Source organism: Protobothrops mucrosquamatus, unplaced genomic scaffold (assembly GCF_001527695.2).
Source record: "Protobothrops mucrosquamatus isolate PMUCROS unplaced genomic scaffold, P.Mucros_1.0 scaffold_64, whole genome shotgun sequence".
NCBI classification, from domain to species: Eukaryota; Metazoa; Chordata; class Lepidosauria; order Squamata; family Viperidae; genus Protobothrops; species Protobothrops mucrosquamatus.
The window spans coordinates 97,449-122,802 of NW_015386140.1; the positions used below are offsets into that span (position 1 = coordinate 97,449).

A 25,354-nucleotide genomic window follows, 5' to 3' on the forward strand; every position below is an offset into this window, starting at 1 on the left:
CTGTCGGCACGCACGCCATTGCCACAGAGGGACGCAGGGCCGGGCTGCTCCCCTCCTCCTCTCCATGCATGCGGAGTCAAGTCCAGGAACAGCTGTGAGAGCTGGGTGGGGTGAGGGAAATCTATAAAAGGAGCAGATTTTGGCGGGAGAGTGAGTGAACGGCTTTTGGAAGCGACCAGTGGTGGGTTTCAAATCATTTAACAACCGGTTCTCTGCCTTGCCTTCCCTCCGTCTTGGTTGAGCTGGGCTGCTCGGAGGGGTCGGTTCACCATGATGCAGGACAGCAGGCAGGCTGTGGCTGCTGATGGACACCATCTACCCCCATGCACTCGCTGGCCTGGGTCCAGGGGCTGATGGTATCAGGCAGCAGCTGCCCTGGCCCTTGCCCCGCGGCAATTGGCACCCCCGCCCTGCCTGGCCTCACCCCACAGGACAAGCTTCCGGCCCACCACTCCAGCCGCCAGAGACCCCCTGGATCTCCCCCAACCCTGCCCAGCCCCCACAGGTGTCTCTCCCCACAAGCATCATCTAGGTGGCCACTCCCACGCCAGCCACGACCACACAGTCGGCCGTGGCCACTGTCGCCATGCCCACCCAGTCAGCCACACCCATCCAGCACCCGGCAATAAATATGTAGTTTTGGGTTGCAGTTTGGGCACTTGGTCTCTAAAAGGTTCGCCATCACTGCTCTATGGAAACGAAAGTTGAGTTTGAAGAAACAAAATAGGAAGAGTATTGACATTTTTGAACTTTGGTGTTGGAGAAGACTAGGAAGAATACTGTGAACAGCAAAGAAGAGGAGGAGGAGGAGGGATCTTGATATTGTAGTCTTTAGCTGAGGAAACTAAATGCTGGATCCCAAACATGGTTCTCTGGTATTTGGGCACATTGTAAATGGATGCACAGCCATTTTATGAAATGTGCTCTTTCTCCTAAAAAAATAAAGTTGGGATTCTCATCCTAAACAAAGTTCAACTTTGTGAGATTAATAAAAAATATCTTTCCCTGACCTTTATGACATTTAAGAAGTTTTATAATGATCCTATGAGTCTCACAGAACATACATTTTTATGTTTTATATTAAAAGAAAATCAAATCACAAAAAACTATTTTAAGTTTTTTATTATTTTTTCAGTTAATGATGGAATACAAAAAATAAAACATTGCTATTTTAAAATCAGCAGACACGCTTATGTCGTTTAAAGGGGTACATGGCCATCTACTTCAGACATTATGCCAAGAAATAAACAAGGAATATTATTTATAGTAACGATGTTTAAATAATGTTAATACTGTACAAAATGATGTGCAATGCAATTTCTGAAGGAATCTTGTGCAGTTTTAGTCTTAAACTAAAGAAGCCAATATTTCTTTAAAATGTATTTATCCCATTTGTACAGCTGACTGATTTTATAGTGACTCTGAGCAACATACAATATTAAAAGCAAATTAACAACACTGGGAAAATAAAATTGCATATATCTGGAAAGAATAAAACTAACATCAAAGGAGCCTGCTATCCAACTTAATTCAAAGCTGGATGAAATGCCACTTTTGAAGAACCAGGTTTGAACAAGACATATACAAATCCCAGGGAGAACTTTTTATTAGAAAGACCCAAAGTATATGAACTATCACAACAGGACAGGCAGATACTGTAGAAGACAGAAGGTCTTTCATAATGTAATACTTTTAAATCTAGATGTGATTGGAAAGGTCAAACATCTGGTTAAAAATGATTGGAATTAAGCAAAATATAGCTTACTCTGGAGATGGACACCTTCCCCACCTTCATATAGTCCTCAATGCTTCTCCCATGAGACAACATATGGCCTTCTACCCAGATATGATTCTGTATCCATATTGAACGCTATATAATTCTGCATTCAGTTGGAAATTCTGTTCCCTGTGTGATAAGCTTCCATTTTAAGGAGATGGAAACTGATCAAACCACCAACTTATAATGTGCTATTTTGTTTTGTAAAAAGCAGCTGGGGAGAGATTGTTCAATGTTATAAATTAACAATATAGTTAATTTTGAGGTTCTAATTGTTTTACTTTTTTTATTGGACAGGTGAGAGAATTGGATTGAGGGTGTGAATATGGGGAGTGTATGAAGATCACAATATATGAAGATGGCATTCAAAATTAAAGAATATGAGTTGTTTCACAGGTGCCAATTCTCCTAGATGGAGACCATGCAGGGCTGAGGACAGGAACCCTGCATTGGGAAGGGAGTTGGACTAGATGATCTCCATGGATCCTTCCAATCTTTTAAGTTTGATTCTATGAATTAAGTGTGCAGAACACATTTAGTCCCAGCTTACTGCAGTTGCCTTTTCTGAAAAAGCAAAATTATACATCTGACCAAAGGTGAACTTTGGGGTCAACTCAGCTTTATAAAAATATGAAAGTAATGTTGACTTCAAAAGGGGAAAGGATACGAAAGAATTTTTTTACTTTTGTGAGAATTTAAGATTGCCAAAATGATTTAAGCATACTATTTTAAAAGTAAAAAAAAAATCCTGCACCTTGGAACTGTATGTTAACAGTTGTAGAATAACAATTGAGCCAGGCCTTCAATTCATTAGGCATATATTGTTTCAAAATATTTGCCAGATTGAGGCCGGTGGTCTGCATAATTGGCGGCGGTTTCTTTAGGCACTTTTAGAGATAGGCACTTGGAATGATCAGACATTGAAAAAATGGCCAGCTCAAGCTGAAGATTCAGACTTTAAAAATTAAATAAATCAAGGAAGAAACAAACGTCGGGAAAATGTAACAAAGTATACTTAAATATATTTTATACAAGCTTAGATTGTGTACGGCATTGAGTGTACGTTCCAGAGAATTCTTGGTATCTTATGACCGATATAATCTGTTTAAAAATTAAAATCTTACCAATCCTTTTATGGACCACTGAACAGTCACAGAAACAAGCACTGGTTTTAGGGTCAAAGGTGCAGCTTGGCTGTCTTCAAGTCAGCCAAAACTGCTATGCATATTTGACTGGCCAGAAAAAAACATCAACATCTTTGTTTCAAAAATATAATGCCATGGAATATTTTGTATTAATTTTTTCTAATTACTAATTCTTTGCTGGTTTATTTCAAAAGTGGTTCATCACAACACCATCTAATTTAGTTTGTTATGAGTGCAGCTTCATGAAGCTTTTCATCAGCGTTGCTAGCTTCTCAACATCTTCAATCGTCACCGCATTATACAAAGATGCCCGAATTCCTCCCACAGATCTGAAATATGAAGGAAAATGGGGAGAGGAGAGGAAGGGGTGCATGGTGATTCGGGTTCACAAACACATTTATTTCTTGGCAGGTTCCAAAATAATTCATTTATACTAAAAGCACTATGACTTTTTACTGTTCTGTGAAAGTATAAGTATAAAAGGAACATCCAAGGCAAGCCGTCCAGCAGTATGAAATTGGGAAGAAAAGAACATAGAAGAATGTCCCAAAGGTGCTTTTCCAAAAGGCAATTGGACTTTCTTGGTTTTTTTCCTTGAAAACTAAAGAAACTTCTTGGATGAGAAGCAAAACGTTTTCAAGGGGGAAAAACCAAGAAAGTCCAGCTGCCTTTTTTTAGAAAAGCACCTTTGGACAATCATGATCTGGATGATTGATAATCTCCATAGACACAACACAGAAAAAATAAAAGAATGGAGAATTACATGGAAGGAATGTAGAAGAGTATATATTTTCAACCAGGATCAGCTGAGCACTGGAAGAACTTGGGCTCTATTGGAGAATGCATCTGTATCCTAAATCCTAAAGTAATTGTGAAAAATCTCCAGTTGTCACCATTATATGATCATGAGGTCAGAACCAGAAGAGGGTGTTTTTCATGAGGCTCATTTACCTCAGAGCCAAACAATTTCCCTTTTAGACTATTATCAATATAAGGGATTAAATTCTGCTTTTCCCCATCTGAATATGTTTCACTGTCCTTAAAGAAAGGATCCTGAATCATCCAGTATGTACAGTATGTTTTCAGTGTCTATATTTCATCTTGAAATTACCACATTCATACAATCCAAGATTGCCAAAACTGCTTGGGGAACCAGAAATTATTGCTTGAGTGAAAAGTTTATATTTTTAAAAAAGATAGTTGAGCAAACATTCACTATAACCCTCATTTATATACTACTAAATCTCTTGTGCCTGTTCATGTTTGTCACTTTTGAATGGACAGAACAGTGTGTCATAGGGCAACTGTTTCTGAATCAATGTAACTCAAATGGGCTAACTTACAGAATGTGTCCTAAATCTAGGACCATTATTTCTATGGGATTGAAATTTGGGTAATTGTGGCTGTTTCAGCACTACCACACTACCATGGTCAGCTACAGTCATGTGACTGTCATTTTCAACACTCTCCAATGGCTTCCCATAAGTCAATGGGGAAGCCAGCAGGAAGTTTAAACACGGTTGTGTTTTCTAGCTCCCTGCCAGCTTTTCACTAGCAAATTCATTGGAGAAGCCAACGGGAAGTTGCAAATCCAAGGCCAGCAGGCAGGAAAACTGCTGCTGCTGGATGGGGAGGGAGCAAGGGGATGCACATGAGGTGGGGCAAGGGTCATGGAGGGTGTGAGGTGTGCCCAAGAGTTGTGGTGAAGTTGGAGACGGCGCACAAGGGTGTTGTATGAACAGAGAGTGTGTGTACATGTATGAGTGGCTGGCATAAACTCAGAGGGTCTAAGGGAAAGTGAGTGGGTGGCAGAGATTTACCCAAGCAACTTGTAACCTTCCCTGTTGGTTTCTCCACTGACTTTCTCCCTGCAGGCATATCACAAGCAAATTCAGTGGGGAAGCCAGCAGAAAGTCAGAAATCGCTCCCATTCCCAATAGTTTTTTGCCTGCTTGTAATTCTGTCGATCTCAACAATGACACAACTGAAACCATCACCCAACAGTGTTATATTTTTGTCCATTAATTCTGAAAACAGAAGGTATTTGTCATTGTTGAATGAGTATGTGTGGATGCATCCAAACATATATGTATAATCCACAAGCTCAAGACTCAATTTATCCAGACATATTCTAGAAAAACCTGAGACAAAGCTTTTTTCCCAAATCTCTCTCTTACCTGTGACCTTTCAGAGATATCATGTGGTTTTCTACAGCTTTTTCAAGGAATTCCTTTTCTAGAGCTTCATCACCCTTAATGCTGCCAATCCGGAAGGGAACGTTCATTCTGCTTCTGCTTTTTTTTTCCACGGGGCATCTGTAAAAGTCACAGGCATAGAAGCTATTACCACCTCACTTTTATTGATTTGTTATAATATATATTAGTTGATGCACTGAATTATTAGTGAGCTAGTTATGTTTCTAAATAGTGTGGTATTTGTTCAGTCACAGTAGCTGCTTTTCTCTGCAAAGACCTATTCAAGAGATAACGACATGGCATTTAAAAACTCTGTTGAACGAAAGGACTTTTTCCAGCAGTTTTCTCCAATTTGGTGTCCACTTGATATGCTGGAGGTCAACTTTCATTATTCTTAGCCAGCCCGACCAGATAAGCACTTCTCATGCAAAGGACATACCTGATCATTATGCACACCAGCTTGCACTGCGCTGAACACTTAACATGTTGCAAATCAGAGTCAAAGGCTAATTAATGTGAACAGTCCTTAATTTTTCTGTTAAAAAATCATTAAGCCTTTGAAGTTTTTCTTGAACTAAAGCATAATTCTCATTAGTTAATGTAAGAGCCCTGAGAGACCAGAAGAGAGAGAGACTAGGCTGAGTCCTACTGATTTTCCCCAGTGTCTAATTTGAAGAAGCATATCACCTCTGGTTGCAAGAGCAGTATAAATAAAAGTCATGGCAATTGCCATAATTTCTTGGATTCACCCATGCTCTTAGGAGATAATTGTTTCATAAACATCAAACAGTAATTAGTAACTAAATTAGAGGAGTAACATTTTGAAAAGTGGCAACAATTGTTTGAAAAACCGTAATCTCTCTGGTCCTTCTAAACATAAGCATCAACTAGACTTCCCTACCTAAACAAAAAGGAGGAGGCACTGTATAAGTGGAAAGACAAGGCAGAATGGCTTAAGCCAGGGGTCTTCAAACTTGGCCCTTTTATGACTTGTGGACTTCAACTCCCAGAATTCCTCAGCCAGGCACACTGGCTGAGGAATTCTGGGAGTTGAAGTCCACAAGTCATAAAAGGGCCAAGTTTGAAGACCCCTGGCTTAAGCCATTATGCTTTCTTGAGACATGATAATGCTTGTCTTCAGCTCAATGTGCCTCGCATTTAGAAGGAACTTTAAAAAAATATTTGTACTAAATTAACCAACAAACCAAGCATATCCCTATAATTGAAGTGATATGCTAAGTCCAGGACCCTGAAGTTTGTTCTCAGGCAATCTGTGTGAAACTGTCGTTAAACTGTTAGTTTAACCACATTTTGGAACAAAGATGCTAAAAAGCGAGGTGGGAAGCAAGTCTGAGAGTAAACTGACTCCAAGGATGAGAGAGCAACAAAGAAAAATTCACTTAAACATGGCCAAGTTTCTTTAATGAAAATTTAGTCTTTAATTTTACCTCTTGACCAGAAACTCAGGGAAATAATGTTTTACCTGCCAGGTGCCATAGCCTGGAAAAAAAAACGGAAAATCTCTGGACCATGACAGTGGGGTGAATGCTGAAGTTCCCTAGAGATATGAGCCAGTGGGTTTCTTCCTCCTCAGAGGTGGGAGTCCAACCGATAATGAGTAGAACTGGAAGTGGAGACTGCCAGTTACTGCTCCTGCTGTCCTACTACACTTGGCACAGCAGATCCCCGGGGACCTTTTGCCTATTACTCCAACCCTGCCTGGTTCATACATTGCACTAAGCCATCGTAAATTTTAATATATTGTTTGCAAGCCATTTCAAGAAATGTTTCAGGAAAGTTTATTAGGATTGAGAAGATTTGAAGGGGAAAGGTGATTCAAGATACATAGAGCACATCACACCTATCAGCCTCTCCTTAAATGAAGTAATATTTTCCTGGGATGTACAAGCTTTATGGAGTAAACACCCCATTTACTCCAATCATCTCTTTCCTTTTAAAATCTGGATCTCTGCAGAGACTTTATGTTTACGGCTTAGCGTGTTCTGGGCATCCAGCCAATTGTGATTCTTCAGTCATGGTTAAGTTCAACATGTTAACCCACCTCTGCATTATAGCTATTCCACACATATTTTGAAGGAAAGAGGCAGCTGTATGATGAAACAAGTTGTTAATCTGCAAGCCTATTTGCCAATTTGTTATTTTACTCTTGAGCTGTATTCCCTTCTTTTGCCAAACAGTCGACTAACTATAAAAGTGACCACTCACTTATTTACTTTAAAAGGTTATCTTTTTCTGCCCCTTCCTACATCAGATAAAAGTTTTAAATATGTTTTCAAAATATTTCTGCTTTGCACAGTAATGTTTCACGTGACGTGTTCCTCCGTTTGCTATAGATTCATAATCATTCTTTTGTATCTATCCAAAAGGACGCACAAGGTCTCTGTTGTGATCATTAACTTCTTTGCCTGCCTCTAACATGGGGAAAAGTTTCAGTGGCAATTTTAAAGGAGCTAATTCCCTCTTTCTTGACATGAACAGATATATTCAGGCAACAAGTCATGCCTTGCTATAGGCCCCTCTCTTTGCAGGAATCATACTTACGCATAGAATCCATTGGATTTCTCGATAATATCATAAACCATTTGTGATTTAATCTGGCTGAGTTTATCCATAGCTGTAACACCACCATTGTTTTTTATCCACTCCAAGACCAAGCCCATGATATAGATACTGGAATCAAGAAGAGAGGCACCAATTACTCATTCAACAAATTCTGCTTTTATAATACAGTATAAAATATGAGGCTTAGAAAATCTAGCATAGAATTGACTCAAAACCATGGAGATTTGAAAAAGAAGGAAGGAAAAAGAAAATCTCTGTCTATCAAAGCCAACCCGGTTCCCACCACATTTGTCTAGATCAGGGGTAGGCAACCTTGGCTCTTTTATGACTCGTGGACTTCAACTCCCAGAATTCCTCAGCCAGCGTGCCTGGCTGAGGAATTCTGGGAGTTGAAGTCCACAAGTCATAAAAGGGCCAAGTTTGAAGACCCCTGCTGTAAATTTTAGTCCTGTCTCAGGCATGAAAGACAGCTGAGTGACTTTGGGCTAATCGCTCTCTCTCAGCCCAACTTACATCACAAGATTGTTGTTGTGGGGAATATTGGAGGAGGAAAGAGCATTAGGTTATGTTTATTACCTTGAGTTATGTATAAAATTAAGAAAGGTGGGATATAAATCTAATTTAAATAAATAAATAAATGATGGTTTGAGAGGTGTAAATCAAAACCAAAGCAGACAGAGGAGACAATCCATGGTTGGTTGATGTCCTTGTCTGAATTGGGAAGTAAGTTTCCAAGCCACAATGATGCTGGCTCAGGAATTCTGGGAGTTGAAGTCCACGAGTCATAAAAGAGCCAAGGTTGCCTACCCCTGGTCTAGATTAGCAACTGCTTCAGCAGAACCAACAGGTTTAAACAACTTAAGCAAGCAAGACAAATGATAAGCATAAGCTCCTCACACTATAAAAACAATGTTTCCCAGCCTTAACAACTTTAAGATGGGTGGACTTCAACCTCCAGATTTCCATGGCTGGCTTAAAGTTACCAAGGCTGGGAAGCACAGCTATTGGATTTCTTTGCTTTAAGATGCATAATAGCCCATTAAGATGTACCAAGAAATTTCCATCAGAGCAACAAGCTAAGCTTCTGTCATTGCTGTAGAAATTAAGTGCAAATGTATAGGTGGAACATCAGTCCCTTTAAAGGCCCCCAAATGCATAAAATCAAAATCTTTGTCCATTTAGCTGCTGTTGCATTTTGAGAACATCTTAAACTTACAGACATCCATTTCACCTTCGAAAACTGAACATCCCCCCCCTCAAATACATTCCCCCCTCTCTCATTTTTGGAGAGACCTTTTACATGCAGCAGAAAGCCTGACGTGATCTTTAAGTCAATGCAAACTGCACACCCCTGGCAAAATCGCAAGGAAAAGAAATGTTCTGCAAGTGTGGAACATTTAATCTCAGTTCAAACAGAGGAAAGGAAGAGGAATTGGCTAAAAATTGCTGGTGTTATGCGGGTAACTTTAGCATTGTCCCCACCTATCCACTGAACTAACTACCCATCTGTTTCTTTCATGCATATACTGTAGCATGCTTTTGCAAAGCTACTTGCCAACAAAGATTACTAGAACTCAGTAGCCTTCGTGCATTTGTTAGCTACCGTTTTCAAAGAAAGGTATTGCATGGAAATGAAAGCACAAAATACAAGCAATTCACTTTGTGCGATTTTAGCTACGAAATTGCTGAAGCAGGGACCTTTCTTGTGGTCTCTGTTTTGCATAATGATAAATTGTGTGTGCACCTTTGCAATATTTCCAAAACATTTTCTCTTGTTACAGTGTTTAATGAGTACTCCAAAAGCCATTAGACCAGCATTCTCCAATCTTGGGTCCTTGAGAGGTTGGAATTGCCTTTAGATATTAGCATAGTCTCAGAATTTTCACACAATGTGACCTTTGAATTTGCCTTAAAAGAGCACAGGATGCCTCCATCCTGAACGCTTTTAATTCATTTGCAAGTGAACTTTTGTACATTTCTGAACCACAATGCAATCCCCAGAGGCTGAAACCAAAGAATATTTATCACAATCACTAGTATGACTACTCTACACTAGAATTTCAAACAATTTCAAGCACCTTTACTTACAAATCTCTCAACAATACTTTCAACCCACTTTGAAAGGTATTTATTATCCTCTTGCCAAGGTTAACAGTATTCAAAGCATCTGAATACATTCAGGGCCACGCAAGCTTTTAACCAAAATACTCCAGCTTCCTAACTACTATGAGAAGTACTATGTTCACTGAACTTGAGGGGTATTATTATAAATTAACAGTCTTGGGACCAAATTATTGTGCAGCACTTAGCGGTATTAAAGCCAACAGGGTCTTCCATCTTTCACTGGCCAATATAGTCTTACAACTGCCCCACTCTTTAGAAGCTACCTGCTCAGACGTTACCATTCTACACAGAGCTGGTGCACACTAGTCCCTGTAAGGTGGCCTTTTTCAGGTGAATGCCCCAAAGAAGGGCTTGGCAAAACAATGTTTAAACTAAACATTTTTTTTCTTTAAAAACATGACAGCAACTATGAGAACAACTGTGGCAAAAGAAAGCAAAGGTAATACCAATAGTAATAGGCGCCTTGGGTGCAATCCCAAAACATCTGGAGCACCACTTGAATACCATTGGCATTGACAAAAATCACCATCAGTCAACTGCAAAAGGCAGCTTTATTTGCAGCATCTTACATCCTGCAAGGACACCTTTTATACTATCAGACAACATCTGCCTATCCCAAGTCTTTGGGAAAGATTCGACAGGTGGATAAAAATGCCAAATGCGGTCTAAACATCTGGCTCACTATGTGACCAGCAATAATAGTTTATTGTTGTTAATTAAACTTGTATGCTGCCCAACTCTCAACAACTCTGAATGGCTGAAACCATTATGAGAAGAGAAATATTGCTGTCCCCTAACATTTTGCTGGCCTTTTGGCTTTCTTTTGGCAGAATATAATCTAAAAACATTGATGATAACACTCTGTTCAAGAGCTTTTTTTTCTCTCTCCCTGTGCACTCTTGCCAAGTCAGATTTGCTTATCCCTGTTGGCCAGTGCAGAATCCTTTCTCCACATTGAGCTGAATTTCAACTAAGCTTCCCTATTCCCTAAGCAGATGGGAGGGGGGAGGAGGAGGGGGGAGAAGTATAACTGAATGACCCACTTTAAAGCCACACTGCCAGTTTCAGTGCTGTCCCTAAAGCAGGTTTAGTCATAGATTTAAATATCAGGCAAATCCTTGTAGCTAGGAAATGAGATTTCTTCTGGGGAAAAGGTTATTAATATCTACCCAGAAGATTAATGTCAGGAAGGCAAGTCCGCTATTGACAGGAAGTTAAAATGATCCAAACTGCAGGAATTTAATTCAGTGCATCAGTCTGCCAACTCTTGAACATTTAATTCAGGGTCTTGGCAAAGCATGCTGTCACCAAAAAGGAAGAATAGTAGTAGGCAGAATTGAAAATTTAGCCAGTCTCTAGCAATACACACAGCATGGTGAGTTTGATTAAAAAAAATAAACTCAGAGCGCACATACCCGGCCAATTTACAGGTTAATGATTATCATACTAGAACACGTTCTGCAAATATGCTAGTACTATTACATATCTGTGCCCAAAATCTTTACCAAATACACTGAGTTAGAGATTGGCAATTGATCAGCCGCAGAAGAAAGAGAGGTCTGTCCTGTCCTAATGTATTATGGCACAAATAACTGATTGTTCTAGAACAGGGGTGTCAAACTCGCAACATCACAAGACGTATCATGATGTATCATGACTTTTTTTGCCATTGCCAGCAATGGGGTGGGCGTGGTTTCGCTATGATGCATTCGGCCCGCGGGCCGACAGTTTGACACGCCTGTTCTAGAGTTAACATTTCTTGCAGCACTCAAATTTTCTGAACTGTTCTTCAAACAGTTCAAGAGTTTCCCTCAAGATTAAGGTTAGCACAGTAGGTTTTGTGTGCTGGTACTAAATGGATTAGATAGTACAATACATCCAACATTCACCAATGGTCGAAAGGGAAATACTAAGCCAGGCTTTACCTGAAATTTGGGGCTACAAGGAAAAATCACTTCCCTCCATCTCTTGATAAAACTAGATGAGGAGTAGCAATCTTGGCACCATAAAGTCTAAAACTACTGTATACATAGATCCAGAGAGATTGTGGCCCAATTCTTTTGAGGGTGCCAAGTTACTTGATCTTTGGTTTAGTTAAAGTGAAGCTCTACTTATAATGCTATTGGATCCAGAGTTAATGGAATGGCAGCCGTTGTCATATTTGTTTGCTTGCTAGATTCATATCACCATTTCATTCGGGAGCTCAAGTTGAGATATATAGTATTGCCTCCTGCTTTATGTCACCACAGCCAACCCTGTGAGGTAGAAAGTGACTGGCTCAAAGCTCACTCAGTGAGCTTCTATTTCACAGGTGTCAAACTCGATTGCGTCACGTGACATATCGTGTTGTATTGCGATATTTTTTGCCTTTGCGGAGCTGGGGTGGGCATGGCCTGCGTGTGATGCATCCGGCCCACGGGCTGCCAGTTTGACACCCCTGTTCTATTTCAACCAGAAGTTTGCAGGTGACATATAGAAACGTATGGTGTGGAAAGAGACACCCAGTCAAAGAAATGACTGGGTTGGTTCCGAATACATCTTGATCTCTTTCAATGTATTGGCGGGCAATAGTCAAAAGGGAACAACCACAAATAAGCTTCATTTAGGATTCTGTTTGCAGCCATTGCATTCCTATTCAGATATTAATTGTCCTACTATAATCAGAACAACATGAGGAAGTGGAGACATAACAACTAGTTCAAGATTGTGTTGGGACCTCTGCTCTATTTTAGAAGCCCTCCCAACTCAGAAGGTGACCTCAAATACTTTCTCCAACTTCTCTTGACCCTCCTTTCCATTAATGATCAAAAAGTAAGTCAATTGTAAGAAACTTCTAAGTAATTAGTAGAATGAAATTAATATTAACTTTAGCAAAATGTGTTTACCATGATGTAAAAAAGATATTGAGACTCTAGAAAGAGTACAGAGAAGAGGAACAAAGATGATCAGGGGACTGGAGACTAAAACATATAAGGAACGGTTGCTGGAATTGGGTATGTCTAGTTTAATGAAAAGAAAGACTAGGCATGATATGATAGCAGTGTTCCAATATTTCAGGGGTTGCCACAAAGAAGAGGGAGTCTGCAAAGCACACGAAGGCAGGACAAGAAGCAATGGATGGAAACTAACCAAAGAGCAATCTAGAACTAAGGAGAAATTTCCTGAGTTAGAACAATTAATCAGTGGAACAACCTATCTCCAGAAGCTGTGAATGCTCCAACAACAGAAGTTTTTAAGAAGAGACTGGACAACCATTTGTCTGAAATGGTATAGGCCAGGGTTTCCTGCCTGAGCAGGGGGTTGGACTAGATGGCCTCCAAGGTCCCATCCAACATTATTATTATTATTATTATTATTATTATTATTATTATTATTATTATTATTATTATTATTATTACTACTACTACTACTACTACTACTACTACTACTACCACCATAAAATTACCTGTAGCATGGAGGTGTGTTGTATAACGAAGAGTTTTCTACTTGCACTTTGTAGTCCAACACAATGGGGCACTCTTTCAGAGCATATCCAAGTAAATCCTCACGCAGTATTACCACTGTGACTCCGGCACAACCAATATTTTTTTGGGCACCAGCAAAAATGACACCAAACTTATCATTGGGTGGGGAAAAATAAAAAGAAAGATCCATTACATTCATGGGTGCATTGGTAAAACATTTATACAGTTCTAACTGCTTCATTAATGCATAGAACATATCCAAGCTTGTAAATTCAATATGATCAGCCCTCAGTAAGAGGAGCAGAAGCACTGGCCTTGGTGACCTTAAATTTGAGATCATTACATATTGCGAAATGCCTTTTGGAAAGTTACCTTTGAAACATCCACTGGTCTGGAGAGAAAGTTTGATGACATATCACAAACTAAGACTGCTTTTCCAACGTCAGGTGCAAAGTCAAACTCCACACCATGAACAGTCTCATTTGCACAATAATAGATATAAGAGGAATCAGGGTTAAGGTTCCAGGTGCTTGGGTCAGGGATTTCTGAAAAAGATAAGATGGAAAACAATGGTTACTTTTTTTTTATTTCAGCCTGTTGGTTGCATTGATATGCCAGGAATGACTGCCAAAGGTCAAATGCACTGCCAGCAGAGTTAATCTCCTACTTCAGCAAGGAAAGTATTAAAAAAAAATAAATACGTCAGCCTCCACAACCTTGTGCAACTTCTTGGAAAAAGCAGAGTTTGATAAACTGGGAAAGGAAAATCCATTTGATATGGAAAGAAAGTAATTGGCGAGCAATCAAAATAACTTTCAGTTTCAAAGTATTTGAGCATTTAAAGCAGGGGTAGTCAACCTTGGCTCTTTTATGACTCGTGGACTTCAACTCCCAGAATTCCTGAGCCAGCTAAGCTGGCTCAGGAATTCTGGGAGTTGAAGTCCACGAGTCATAAAAGAGCCAAGGTTGACTACCCCTGATTTAAAGGAACATACTTTTTTTAAATACAAAAGCTCCATGTGCATTTCCCTGGCATTGCATTCTAGTTTTGAATGTTAATTCTTATTTTGAAAATCACTCAGAAGACAACATACATGGTTGGAGCATCTCTGCTATTCATTAAAATAGCCTTTTTTTTTAAGCTTCTGCCTCATCTTGGAAAAAGATTGCAGCTACTGCAAGAGTTGCTGTAACTTGAACTTTTTAAAGCAGTCACAACTTCTAAAGCAGTAGCCTAAAGAAAAAGATGGGCTGCTTTAGTGAACAATAGAGAAGTGCTGTGCTGAAAATTTCCTCTATAAATTATTTTTGAAGCAAATAAATTAATCCTCGATTACTTATTGAACCTTAAACTGGCTATTAATGCTCCTGAATATCAGCAGAACCTTTATAAAGGATCATAAAAAATGAGAATTACTGCTTTATACTTTCTCTCTCTCTCACTCACTTACACCAAAATAGTTCACCCATTTACTTTGAAATCCATGAATTCCTCATGATTAGGAACCTGCCATCTCAGTCAGGGAATGAGCAAAGGTTACTGGTTTGCATCAGAAGCCAGAGACAGAAGCAAACATTCAATACCTGATATTTGCAATACCTAGAGAACCAACTTGGAAACACTGCAGTGAATTCAGAGCAACACAACTTACCTTTTTTAGAATAGAAATATATGTGTCCACTAGCTCGGTGATAGGAAACTAAAGACCTTCCAGATATTTTAAAGACCACCTCCACCCACAGACAGGCAAGACAGCAGAATATAAACCAGGGGTCTTCAAAGTTGGCCCTTTTATGACTGGTGGACTTCAACTCCAAGAATTCCTCAGCCAGGCACACTAGCTGAGGAATTCTGGGAGTTGAAGTCCACCAGCCTTAAAAGGGCCAACTTTGAAGACCCCTGATATAAACTGACAGCAAACAGCACTCCTTACTAGCACCGATGATGTTATCTAGTTAGGGTAATGAAACATCTGCAAGAAAAGAAGCAAGCTCAGAGAGCACCAAGGAGCCTTCATTCCTATCAGCCACAGTCAATATGGTTATGAGATAAAGGAATTGTAGCCCAAATTAGTTGGCAGACACTACGTTGCCTACCCTTGTACTTATCAGTTTTTATATAACATGGCATTTATTTTAAAAGATAATTTTGTATACCATGTATCACACTGGCCATGTTTCAGAACTGTCTGAGCCCTTGCTTTCTACCTGGAAATAGGAAGGTGACAAAAGACTTTGACTGGATTGCTCTACGTAGTCTCTTGTTGTACAGTATTTCAATGTGGAGGGGGATGACAATTGGTTTTCTGAGGAACCGTGGGAGATGAAATATCAAGAAACAACAGCAGGACCCAAGAGCACCAAAGGAGAAAACTGAAACTGAACCTAAACCAAGCATATGTAAGGGCCTATATTAGAGATTATATAATAGCAAAACATAGTTATTTCCATATTCTTATTGTGTCTGCTGATAGCCACCCAGCTGCCTTTTATGGAGAGATATGATCATTTGGGGAGAGGGGCAGACCACAGAAACATTTCCTGGATGCTGTGAAGAAGGCATTTAGCACAACAGTCCCCAATCTTTCCGGTTCTGTAGACTGGCAGCAACAGCAGGGGGAGGGATGGTTTTGTGTGCACATCTGCTGCTTGCGCAAATGGAGCTTCATGAACCCATGCACTCAACCGCTGCTTGTACGGTCCGGTTCCCCAATGGGCCGTAGACCAGGTCTAAGCCGTGGACTAGGGATTGGGGACCCTGATTTAGCAGATTCACAAAGTTGGATGCCAACTGAGTTAGTCTAGTCATGATGGAGTCAACATCATACTTGATTAGTGGAAGTAGCCTGATCCTGTAACTCCTGATGAAGTAGACAGCATCTTTGACATTGTTAACCTGGCCAATTTTTTGTTAGATTCTTGTGTGTTGAGTGCTGAAGTCCTCCCAGAAGATTGCATGTGGTTAGTTCCATGCAGTGATGTTAGCTTCTCTGGGTATGTATGCGCTTCCACTGGTGTGCCACCTATTTAAGAGGCGATTGCTAAATCAATTGCCTTGGACAACTTTTGTCCAGCCTCCAATCTCTCCTTTCTGTGGAAGTGTATCAAAAATATTGCAATTGCAGAGGACTCTGGAAGAAACAGATTATCTGGACCCTTTGTAAAGGTATTTTATGTCTGGGCACAATACTTCACCAACATGGATGGCACTTCTCAGGAATATGCAGCAGTGCTAGAAAAGGGACAATGCAGCTAACCTAGCCTTTCTTGAACCATCAGTGGCTTTTAATGCCATCAATCATAGCATCCTTTTGGACCAGTTGAAAGGAACTGTAGTAAGGAGGTATAAGTACAAAGAGATACAGGTACAGAAAAGTTGCATATGTACACACTTCTATAATGTGAAGACTATCAAACAATAGGAAAAAAAATAACCTAGTATAGATTTTAATGTAAGCCTTCTCAAGTTAACTTACTTGTGTAACTTGAAAGCTTGGGATGTACAAGGTTCACTTTTCCATATTTCTCGGCCTCCTTTGCTGCCTTGGCTGACCAACCTCCTGTAACAACATAATCAGCACACCTGGCTTCTTTGAGCCCAATGAGATTAAGTGGAATGCCACTGAATTGGCCAGATCCACCACCCTGGAGAAATAGCACTTTGTAATTGTCTGGTATATTGCTGTACAAAACAGAAGAAAAGATTTGGAAAAAATGATTATTCATTCATTATGCCTGGTAAAAACAGAAGACGGCATCCAAGCAGAGAAAACTTTATAAAACTTAATGTTTACTTAAAAAATAATCACCCCAAATGATGGCTCAAAGCATAATATTCTTCTATCAGACTGATAGATATTATTTGTAAAGTAAGAAACGTATGTTTGCTTATACTTGAATGGGTCTTGATAATCTAGTTATACTGCTCTGTTTTTTTGTTGGAAAAATGCATAACATAATTATTCCGCTTCTCAAAATGCCAGATTGAATTGGGGGGAAAAGGCTCAATATTTGATTAATAGGATTTAATTAGCCCTCTAAAAGAGAGATCTCCAAGAAATCAGAACTAATTTCATCAATCACTTCAATCCAGATACATCACATGTTTGTAATATGCAAGGTGACAATCTTTAAATCATGCCATCCTCCAAGTAGATTCCACATACAGACACGCTTGGTAGAAGTCTGGTCTCCACAAAGGACAATAATTGGCAAAAACAGCACTTGTCAAACTGAAAGAATTGCAGAGGCATCTTCCTAAAACTCCTAAAAGGCCATCTTTTAGCCCAGTGGTGGCTAACCTATGGCACGGGTGCCAGAGGCGGCACTCAGAGCCCTCTCTGTGGGCACGCGTGCAGTTGCCCCAGTCCTAGGCCTTCAGCTGGGTTTTATAAAACCTTTTCGCTTTAGGCCTCCACCGCGGTGTGCAAAAAAAAAAAAAGGTTCAGTCAATCAGTCAATTTCAACTTCTCGCAGGAAAAAAAATCTTGCAAAGTTGGAATTGATTGATTGAACTTTTTAGTCCCACCCAGTCTGCCGTTACCACCACAGCCACGCCCACCCAATGGGCCACACCCACCCAATGGGCCACACCCACCCGGCACCCGACGATGCATAAGTGGGTTTTGGGTTGCAGTTTGGGCACTCAGTCTCTAAAAGGTTCGCCATCACTGTTCTAGCCTCTCTTGAAACTGATGTATGAGCATTCCATCTCTTGAATACATTCTGAGTGATATGTTCAGCTATTGGCACCAACTGTGTTGAGAATGAATCAAAACCCACCTACTAAAAATGTATATATTCTGTCCTTATTACCACTCAGGAGCCCCATATGTCACAAGGAGATATAAGGGAAAGTGAAGATACTCTCAGTCATGTTATAAAACAGTCTAGAAAACAAACAGTGTGAAGCTCGTGACTTTTTTCCCTAGCAAATTTGCCCAAGCTTCATCATATAGTTGTATCAACTTTTGCAAGGAATGTCACGTGGCAAAGAGATTCTGCCTTCCTATGAAAATACCCATTACAACAATTTTCAGTTAGGACAATTGACAGCTACATCCTCTACGCACCCCTAGCAGAAAATGGTTTTTTTAAAATCCACTGGCCAATTCTCTACTTTAAATTATCCTCTTCCCAATAGTTAATATATTTGTTAAAAAGACTGCATTGGATCTAATTAGTTAAATTTAAATCCTGTTTAGATCAATGTGAAAAATGTCAGCCTGATTTTAACAATGGCAAAGAACTTAGTTGAGATCCAGCCATTAATGTTCAGTATTAACATAGACATTAGAAGTAACATGTGGCTGTTACAAGCTATCATAGAATATAAATGATTAAAAAAAACCTCCCTGCAAAATGTTTGGAACAATCCATGCCATAAACAAAACACAAGGTGCCCCGTTTTATTTCTGTAGCAATAAACCATACACAGATAATGTTTCAGTGAAAAATCATGAATATACTACACATCCAAAGGAAAAACATTAATTGCCACTACGGTATTTTCAGAAGTCAAGCTTTTAATGGCGTGAATAAACAGGATAACTCACAGGAGTTCACGTAAACAGTTTTCAGCTGCTTTGATGATTTTTGAAAAATCAGATGTTCTGTGACTCATTTCTAGAGAAAGGAAATCAAAGATATCATTATAAAAACAAACATAGCTTTTCAAATGACTGCATTTTAACTTGTCTTTCTTCAAGCAGCTTTAAAAATCAGCTCATTAAAAAAACACCTAAGAAACCGTAAACAGAGAAGACAAATTAATTTGCTAAACTCCACAAGGGTGTCATGGATAAATGGAGCGCAGGCCCAAATGAGGAATTTTCTATCGCATGCACCAGTGAGCACATTCTGCTTAGGTATCATGTTTCATACACTGAATAGAGGCAAAAGAACCAAGGCTGCAAAAATGGGGTCCTTAGATCAGCTCCCGCCACTGAAATGACTTTCAGACAGAAGAATGCACGAACATTCCCATGCCCGTCAAAGTGATAAAAAATAAGAATAATACAGTAAAGTGAAATAAAATAAATTTTCTTGGTTCAGAAGAAAGAGCTGAAACAGTTGGAGCCTCAGGTCATTTCATTAGAAAACTTAAAAGGGGAATAGTAACAAGAGTTGGCATTGCATACTAGTGCTGGAATGCTGCAACAGGACCAGAACAATTTAAATACTGCTCAGTGTCTCTAATGATCAAATATCATTTTTCTCCTAACATTTTCCCACAAGTGCAAGATCCCCTTTCTTTCAGATCAACTGAGTATTGATCCTTTGCTTGCAACAGATTAACAGAGTTGGAAGGGACTTTGGAGGTCTTCTAGTCCAGGGGTCCCCAGTACTAGGCCGCAGCATGCCAGCAACCGGTCCACACAAACAAGCAAAGCCTCATCCACGAGATGCAGACAGCACACAAAACCACACACTCTCTGGTCCGTGGAAAAACATCTCTCCACAGAACCGGTCCCTGGGGCCCAAAAGGTTGGGGACCTCTGTTCTAGTCCAACCCCCTGCTCAAGCAAGAGACCCTATATCATTCCAGACAAGTAGCTATCCAGTCTCTTCTTAAAAACCTCCAGTGGTAGACACCCACAACCTCTGAAGGCAAGCCGTTCCACTGGTTAATTGTTCTCACTGTTAGGAAATTTCTCCTTAATTCTAGGTTGCTTTGTCTCTTTGATTAGTTTCTATTCATTGTTTCTTGTCTTGCCTTCTGGTGCTTTGGAAAATAGGTTGACCCCCCCCCCCCTTCTTCTTTATGGCAGTTGTTCCCTATGTTTTCATTTTCTTTAACACCCCAAATAAAGATGAGTTCCTTACCAAGGACACTAATACCAAGGCCTTTGTAATCCACCAATTCTTGCTGGGCTTCCAATAATACCTGCAAAAAATATTTGTCACAATTATGCTCATGTCACAGGCAAATCATATGTTCTATAGAGAGAAAGTCACTTAGATTCATTATTGTTTGCATCTTAACATGTTTGCTTTAACATTTATCCAAGAGTAAGTGGTATAATTCTACCAAGATCCTAGCCAAGTATTGCCTAATCTGACTGGTAATGGCTCTGGATGTTTCTATCAGCTAAGATGCCAAAGATTGGTCCCAAGATCTTCCATGTTGTGAAGTATGTGCTTTGCAATACTGAGTAATCTTCTAGGCTTATTTTATCTGGCCTGCAAAAATTCAGAAGACCACTACAGGGCAATGAGGAGAAGCAAAAACTCTTGATCTTTGTTGCCAACTATTGATCATCTGAAATGTTACAGTCTACATGGTAAGCCTACTATAACTATACAACAGTATGGATTCTAAGTGGAAAAATAATTTGAAGGATGCATTGGCCTGCATATTGCATTTAATCAACTTAACTCAAATGGGTCATAACTCTTTTCTCAAGATTACCCACACAATCCAGCCATTCTTCTTCACATTTGGATTACTCTGTCTTCTTTTCACATTCCACTATCTATTAGATTCTCAGCTGTTCTGGATTATTTATTTTTTTATGTTAAACGAGCTTCACTTTGGGAAATCTTTGCCTGAAAGATTCATCAACACAAAAATGTCATTTAGACTTTACAAGTAACACAGGGATTTGTTATCCAGTTGTATCTTAGGCCATCTGCAACTATATAAATATAAAATCTGTTTTGAAAGCTGGAATTCCCAACAAGATACCAAGAGAAGCCACTGTGCTGTATATACCTTCTGAAGGACTTTGCCAGGTTTCAATTCCCAGCTGACATTTTATGTTTTTAAAAATAAAAAATAAAAAGGGAAACTGACACGCTGCAAAGTAAAAGCATCAGCTTTCACCATCTTTTTTCCAACATTCTTTTTGTTATACATTTTCTTAAAAAGTACAAAAAAATAAGCAGCTGAAACCCATGGATTATTTTTGAAAGATCCCTACTGCCAAAAAAAAAAGATTTTCAGAAAGAAAGCAGATGGTCTTGTCCCCCAATCTCCTAGTCCTAAGGAAACTGATAAAAGCACATCTCTTCCTCCATGCTTTCTCCCTAACAGTGTTTATATCTAGATTTTATTTGTATTGATACCTTTTTGTGTAAAATTTGTATTTCATTTACTATTGTAAGCTACCTTGACTGTCTAACAGAAAGAAAAGTAGGATATAAATATCCTAATAAATAAATAATAGAGCAACAAGCAAAACAGGAGCTAGAAGTGGCTGGGAATTTATATAAAACAGTGTTTTATAACTTCTGTAACAATCATTCTGCAATTGGATAAGCCCACAACTGCAATTGCCATGCTGCAACATGTGAACAAAAATTCCATGAGTGTCTAGCAGCCCCAAAAGATCCATGTTCTAATGTTCAGCAGACCACAGTAAGATAAAAATCCTCATTTATACCACTTTTATTTTGGATGAGTTATTCACAGAACAACTTTTGTCATTCATCCTTCTCCTTTAGAGCATAAAAAAGATTCATTCTCTATTTTGTTTCATTGAACTGTAAAGGGTTTTCTAGATCTTCAAAGCTGTCGTACTCTTTTGAGTTACTATGATTTGCTGGCCCCGATGATGGGATCATCAGCTGTAGATTTGGATTCCCGGAAGATATTATCCACAGGGCCAGTCTGTTAAATTAGCCATTTTCAGAAAATTAGCTCACTTGCTATCTATCTATCTATCTATCTATCTATCTATCTATCTATCTATCTATCTATCTATCTATCTATCTATCTATCTATCTATCTAAACCTAATTGAGAAACAAAGATACCTTTGTACAGTCAATTATACCAGTGCCTTCAGGTATAAGTCTTACTAAACATCAAATCTGATTTTAAAAAAGTTCATCTAGTCCTACTCAATTTCTAAAATAAGGCTCTGGTATAGAAATCCTTACCAACTGTCTCAAAGGTGCTTTTCAAAAGGCAACTGGACTTTCTTGGTTTTCTTGAAAACATTTTGCTAAGCTTCTTCAGTCCTGGCTGAATGGTGGGGAAAGAGAAGATTGATTTAGATTCCTTGAAGCTATCTGTCAGTTATCTGTCAGTTTAGGTCAGTCGTTGAGGCCACTTGGGGTTTTATCTGTACCCTCAGGGTCACCTGAATCAGAGTTGCAAATGGATGTGGAACTTTCTTGGGAGTGCTGAAAGGACTGTGTTGTAGACAAGGTGGCGTCTTATCCCTCCCCTTCTGTTGAGAGAAGGCTGTTCAATTTTAACATAGATGGCCTCTTTGACCCCTTTTTCAAACTAGTGGTCCTCTCTGTCCAGAATGTGGACTTTGCAGTCTTCAAAAGGTGATTCAGGATACCCAGAGGATACAGATAAACTCCTTAACAACTCTAAGAGTGCTAACAACCAGTTGACTACAAAGAATATAAATCCTTCCATTCCGCACCGTTCAGTCAGAACTGAAGAAGCTTCTTGGATGAGAAATGAAACATTGTCAAGGGGAAAAAAAACAAGAAAGTCCACTTGCCTTTTGAAAAGCACTTTGGTACAACCATGACCTGGATGACTGAGGCGCTCCATAGGCACTCCTTACAAGCTAGTTCACATAGAAAATTGTTTCCTTTAAAAGGGAGGGAGAATATCCCAGATAAAATGTTAACTAAGCTAAATAGATGGCAATACCATTTTCTTTTCTAAGCCTCAGTAAGAAACACAGTTATTTTTGAAACTGTTTAGACATGCAGTTCTGCTGGAAAGCTGAAAAACCAGATATAAAGAACCACACCCTCCAAATGTAATTGGATCAAGACAGCTGCTGATGCAACTTTTTGTATTAAATTGAGTTACATATGAGAAATATTCAGTTAGCATGAAGCTGCCTGAAGTTGTACCCTGCTGTATCTATAATTATGTCTGCCCTACACATTCACAAAGGATTTATTCAGTAAGAGAAGACAATGGACTTTTCAAATGCTCCTCTCTTGAATGCACAAACAAAATGAAATTAAGATACTCCAGTTTTCCCAAATGGAAAAACAGGAAAAGCCCTACTTTTTTGCATGTATCAGAATTTGTGCTCTGGGGGTACAACTATAACTTGAGTATGCAAGCCATGAGGTAAGCCAATCTAGCAATAAGATTTTGCTGCTATGCCAGAAATACAACTTGTTATGATTGAAATAACATGAAATAAAAATAAGAAGCTGGAGATCTGACTGTGTCATGCTAATACTAGGAATTAAAGAGGGGGGAATACAAAGACAAAATATCCTGCAATCCTGAAATGTGGGCCCTTGCTTTGTAAATATACCTTTGAAAGAAAAAAAATATTTTTCCATTTACTAATGTCTTATTTGCAAATGATAATGTTCTGGGGGGTTGTTTTTTGTTTTTTTGTTTTTTACAAAAAATTGGTCTTTTAGATTGCATCAGATTTGGAACGGTAAAACATCAATATGCCAACTTTATATTACTTTAAACTAAGATTAAAAGATAAAGTCAATACTGTGCCAACTATACTAGGAAGTTTAGTAAATCGAGTAAAAACTTCACGCTTAAAGAGTATAATTGAGATCGCTAGCACGGAATTCCCAGGGCAACCATGTCAACAGAGACACCGTTTCCCGACTCTTTGCACCAAAAGTATTTGTTAAAAATAAAAATAAATTGGCCCGATGCAAAATATAGAAGCATCTCTCCCATCATCTCTTTCCAAGAACAGTCCTGCAGTCAAAATTTCCAAGCATCCTTCCAAAAGTTTTCTCAGATGGGCACTTAAGAGAGCATTCAGGTTTTAAAGTAATCCCTAGGTAAAAGCCAAGATTTATTCGGTAGCCACGCTTGCTTCCCAGGCATCAGCGGCACCACAATCTCGGGGCAACTTTCCCCAATTAAAAAGCGCGGAGCATCCCTCCCGCTCCGTTTTAGGATCTCCTCTCAGATTGCCTTCGACAATTCGGAGTTACCTACCGATCGCGGGAGCTTAGCAGGTCCTGCGCCGAAATTGGCTACGTGTTTCTTAGCGTCCATGGTTGCCAGTGGCGGAGCTCTTCTTGCCTGCCTCAACGCGCGCCTCTCTTCTTCTTAGCTCTCTCGAACTCCGGAGCTCCCTGAACGGCAGGGCTCCTCAGAGTTTCTGCTTTTCTATTGGTTTCTTTCGCAGGGGTATGGCAATTGCCTACGAGCGGATTGGTCGGCGCTTCGCAGCCGGGCCAGTTATTGACCAGTGGCCACGAGCGGGCGGCGTGATTGTCCCGTCCTTCAGGGCAAAGCAGAGAGATTGCAACAGAGTCGGGGAGGCGACCGAGCTTGCCGAGTCAGCAGTAGTCTTGGACGAGCGAGTCTCCTCGGGCCCTCCCCTCCCTTAGCGTTGTGTGCTGAAGCTGAGTTGTTGAGTCTTGGCCTCCTTCCCGTGAAGAGTAACAACTTCCATTCGGGAGGGCTGGCCTCCACTGGAGGTGTCTTGTTAGCACGATCCCGTGTAAACTGTGGCACGACTAGAAAGATGATGTTTCACGACAACGCGGGATGCCCTCGGAGTATGGACGGAGGGATGAAATTGTTCCAGTTTTCTGCCAGCCATCTTGAACTCGAGTTGAGCACATTTGGGGGGGATGCCTGTCTTATGTGGTCGCTAAGAGCTGACACCAACTTGATGGGACACCATCAGTGCTTTTTGTTAACATAGGCCAGGGGTAGGCAACCTTGGCTCTTTTATGACTCGTGGACTTCAATTCCCAGAATTCCTGAGCCAGCCATGCTGGCTCAGGAATTCTGGGAGTTGAAGTCCACGAGTCATAAAAGAGCCAAGGTTGCCTACCCCTGACATAGGCCATTACCTTATGGTGATGCATCCTGCCATACAGCATCACTGCTTTTGATAGGAAGGCAGTGCAGACAATGGTGAGGATGGCTGAAAAGATCATCGGCAGTTCCCTCCCCTCCATCCAGGACATAGCACATACTTGAGCAGGGTCCGTAAGATTGTCTGGGACACTACACATCCTTTTCACGATGTGTTTTCCTTGTTACCTTCTGGGAGGAGAGCATCTAGATTTAGTCACAGTTTTGTTCCATACAGTATTAACCTTGTGAACTCTAAAGCTTCCTCCTTCCATTATGTATTCAAGA

At 39.9% G+C, this 25,354-nt stretch overlaps 1 protein-coding gene across 1 annotated transcript; it reads right to left on the reverse strand.

The window, feature by feature from the left end:
* Nucleotides 1-1,140: 1,140 nt before the first annotated feature.
* Nucleotides 1,141-24,326, reverse strand: PSAT1 (phosphoserine aminotransferase 1). The gene is made up of 9 exons (XM_015812599.1): nucleotides 24,194-24,326; nucleotides 20,114-20,174; nucleotides 18,844-18,913; nucleotides 16,765-16,970; nucleotides 13,661-13,833; nucleotides 13,270-13,439; nucleotides 7,680-7,808; nucleotides 5,100-5,237; nucleotides 1,141-3,251 (listed from the first exon to the last, which is right to left on the reverse strand). The coding sequence occupies exons 1-9, from the start codon at nucleotides 24,251-24,253 to the stop codon at nucleotides 3,149-3,151; spliced, it is 1,110 nt and encodes a 369-aa protein (XP_015668085.1). The 5' UTR covers nucleotides 24,254-24,326; the 3' UTR covers nucleotides 1,141-3,148.
* Nucleotides 24,327-25,354: the final 1,028 nt, after the last annotated feature.

Excerpts from the sequence above, each read along its gene's own strand:
- PSAT1 (XM_015812599.1), bottom strand. The coding sequence starts at position 24,253 with ATGGACGCTAAGAAACACGTAGCCAATTTCGGCGCAGGACCTGCTAAG. Across the intron at positions 20,175-24,193 it reads CTGCTAAGCTCCCGCGATCG|GTATTATTGGAAGCCCAGCA; the intron begins GTAGGTAACTCC and ends TATTTTTTGCAG. Across the intron at positions 13,834-16,764 it reads CAAGCTTTCAAGTTACACAA|AAATCCCTGACCCAAGCACC; the intron begins GTAAGTTAACTT and ends TATCTTTTTCAG.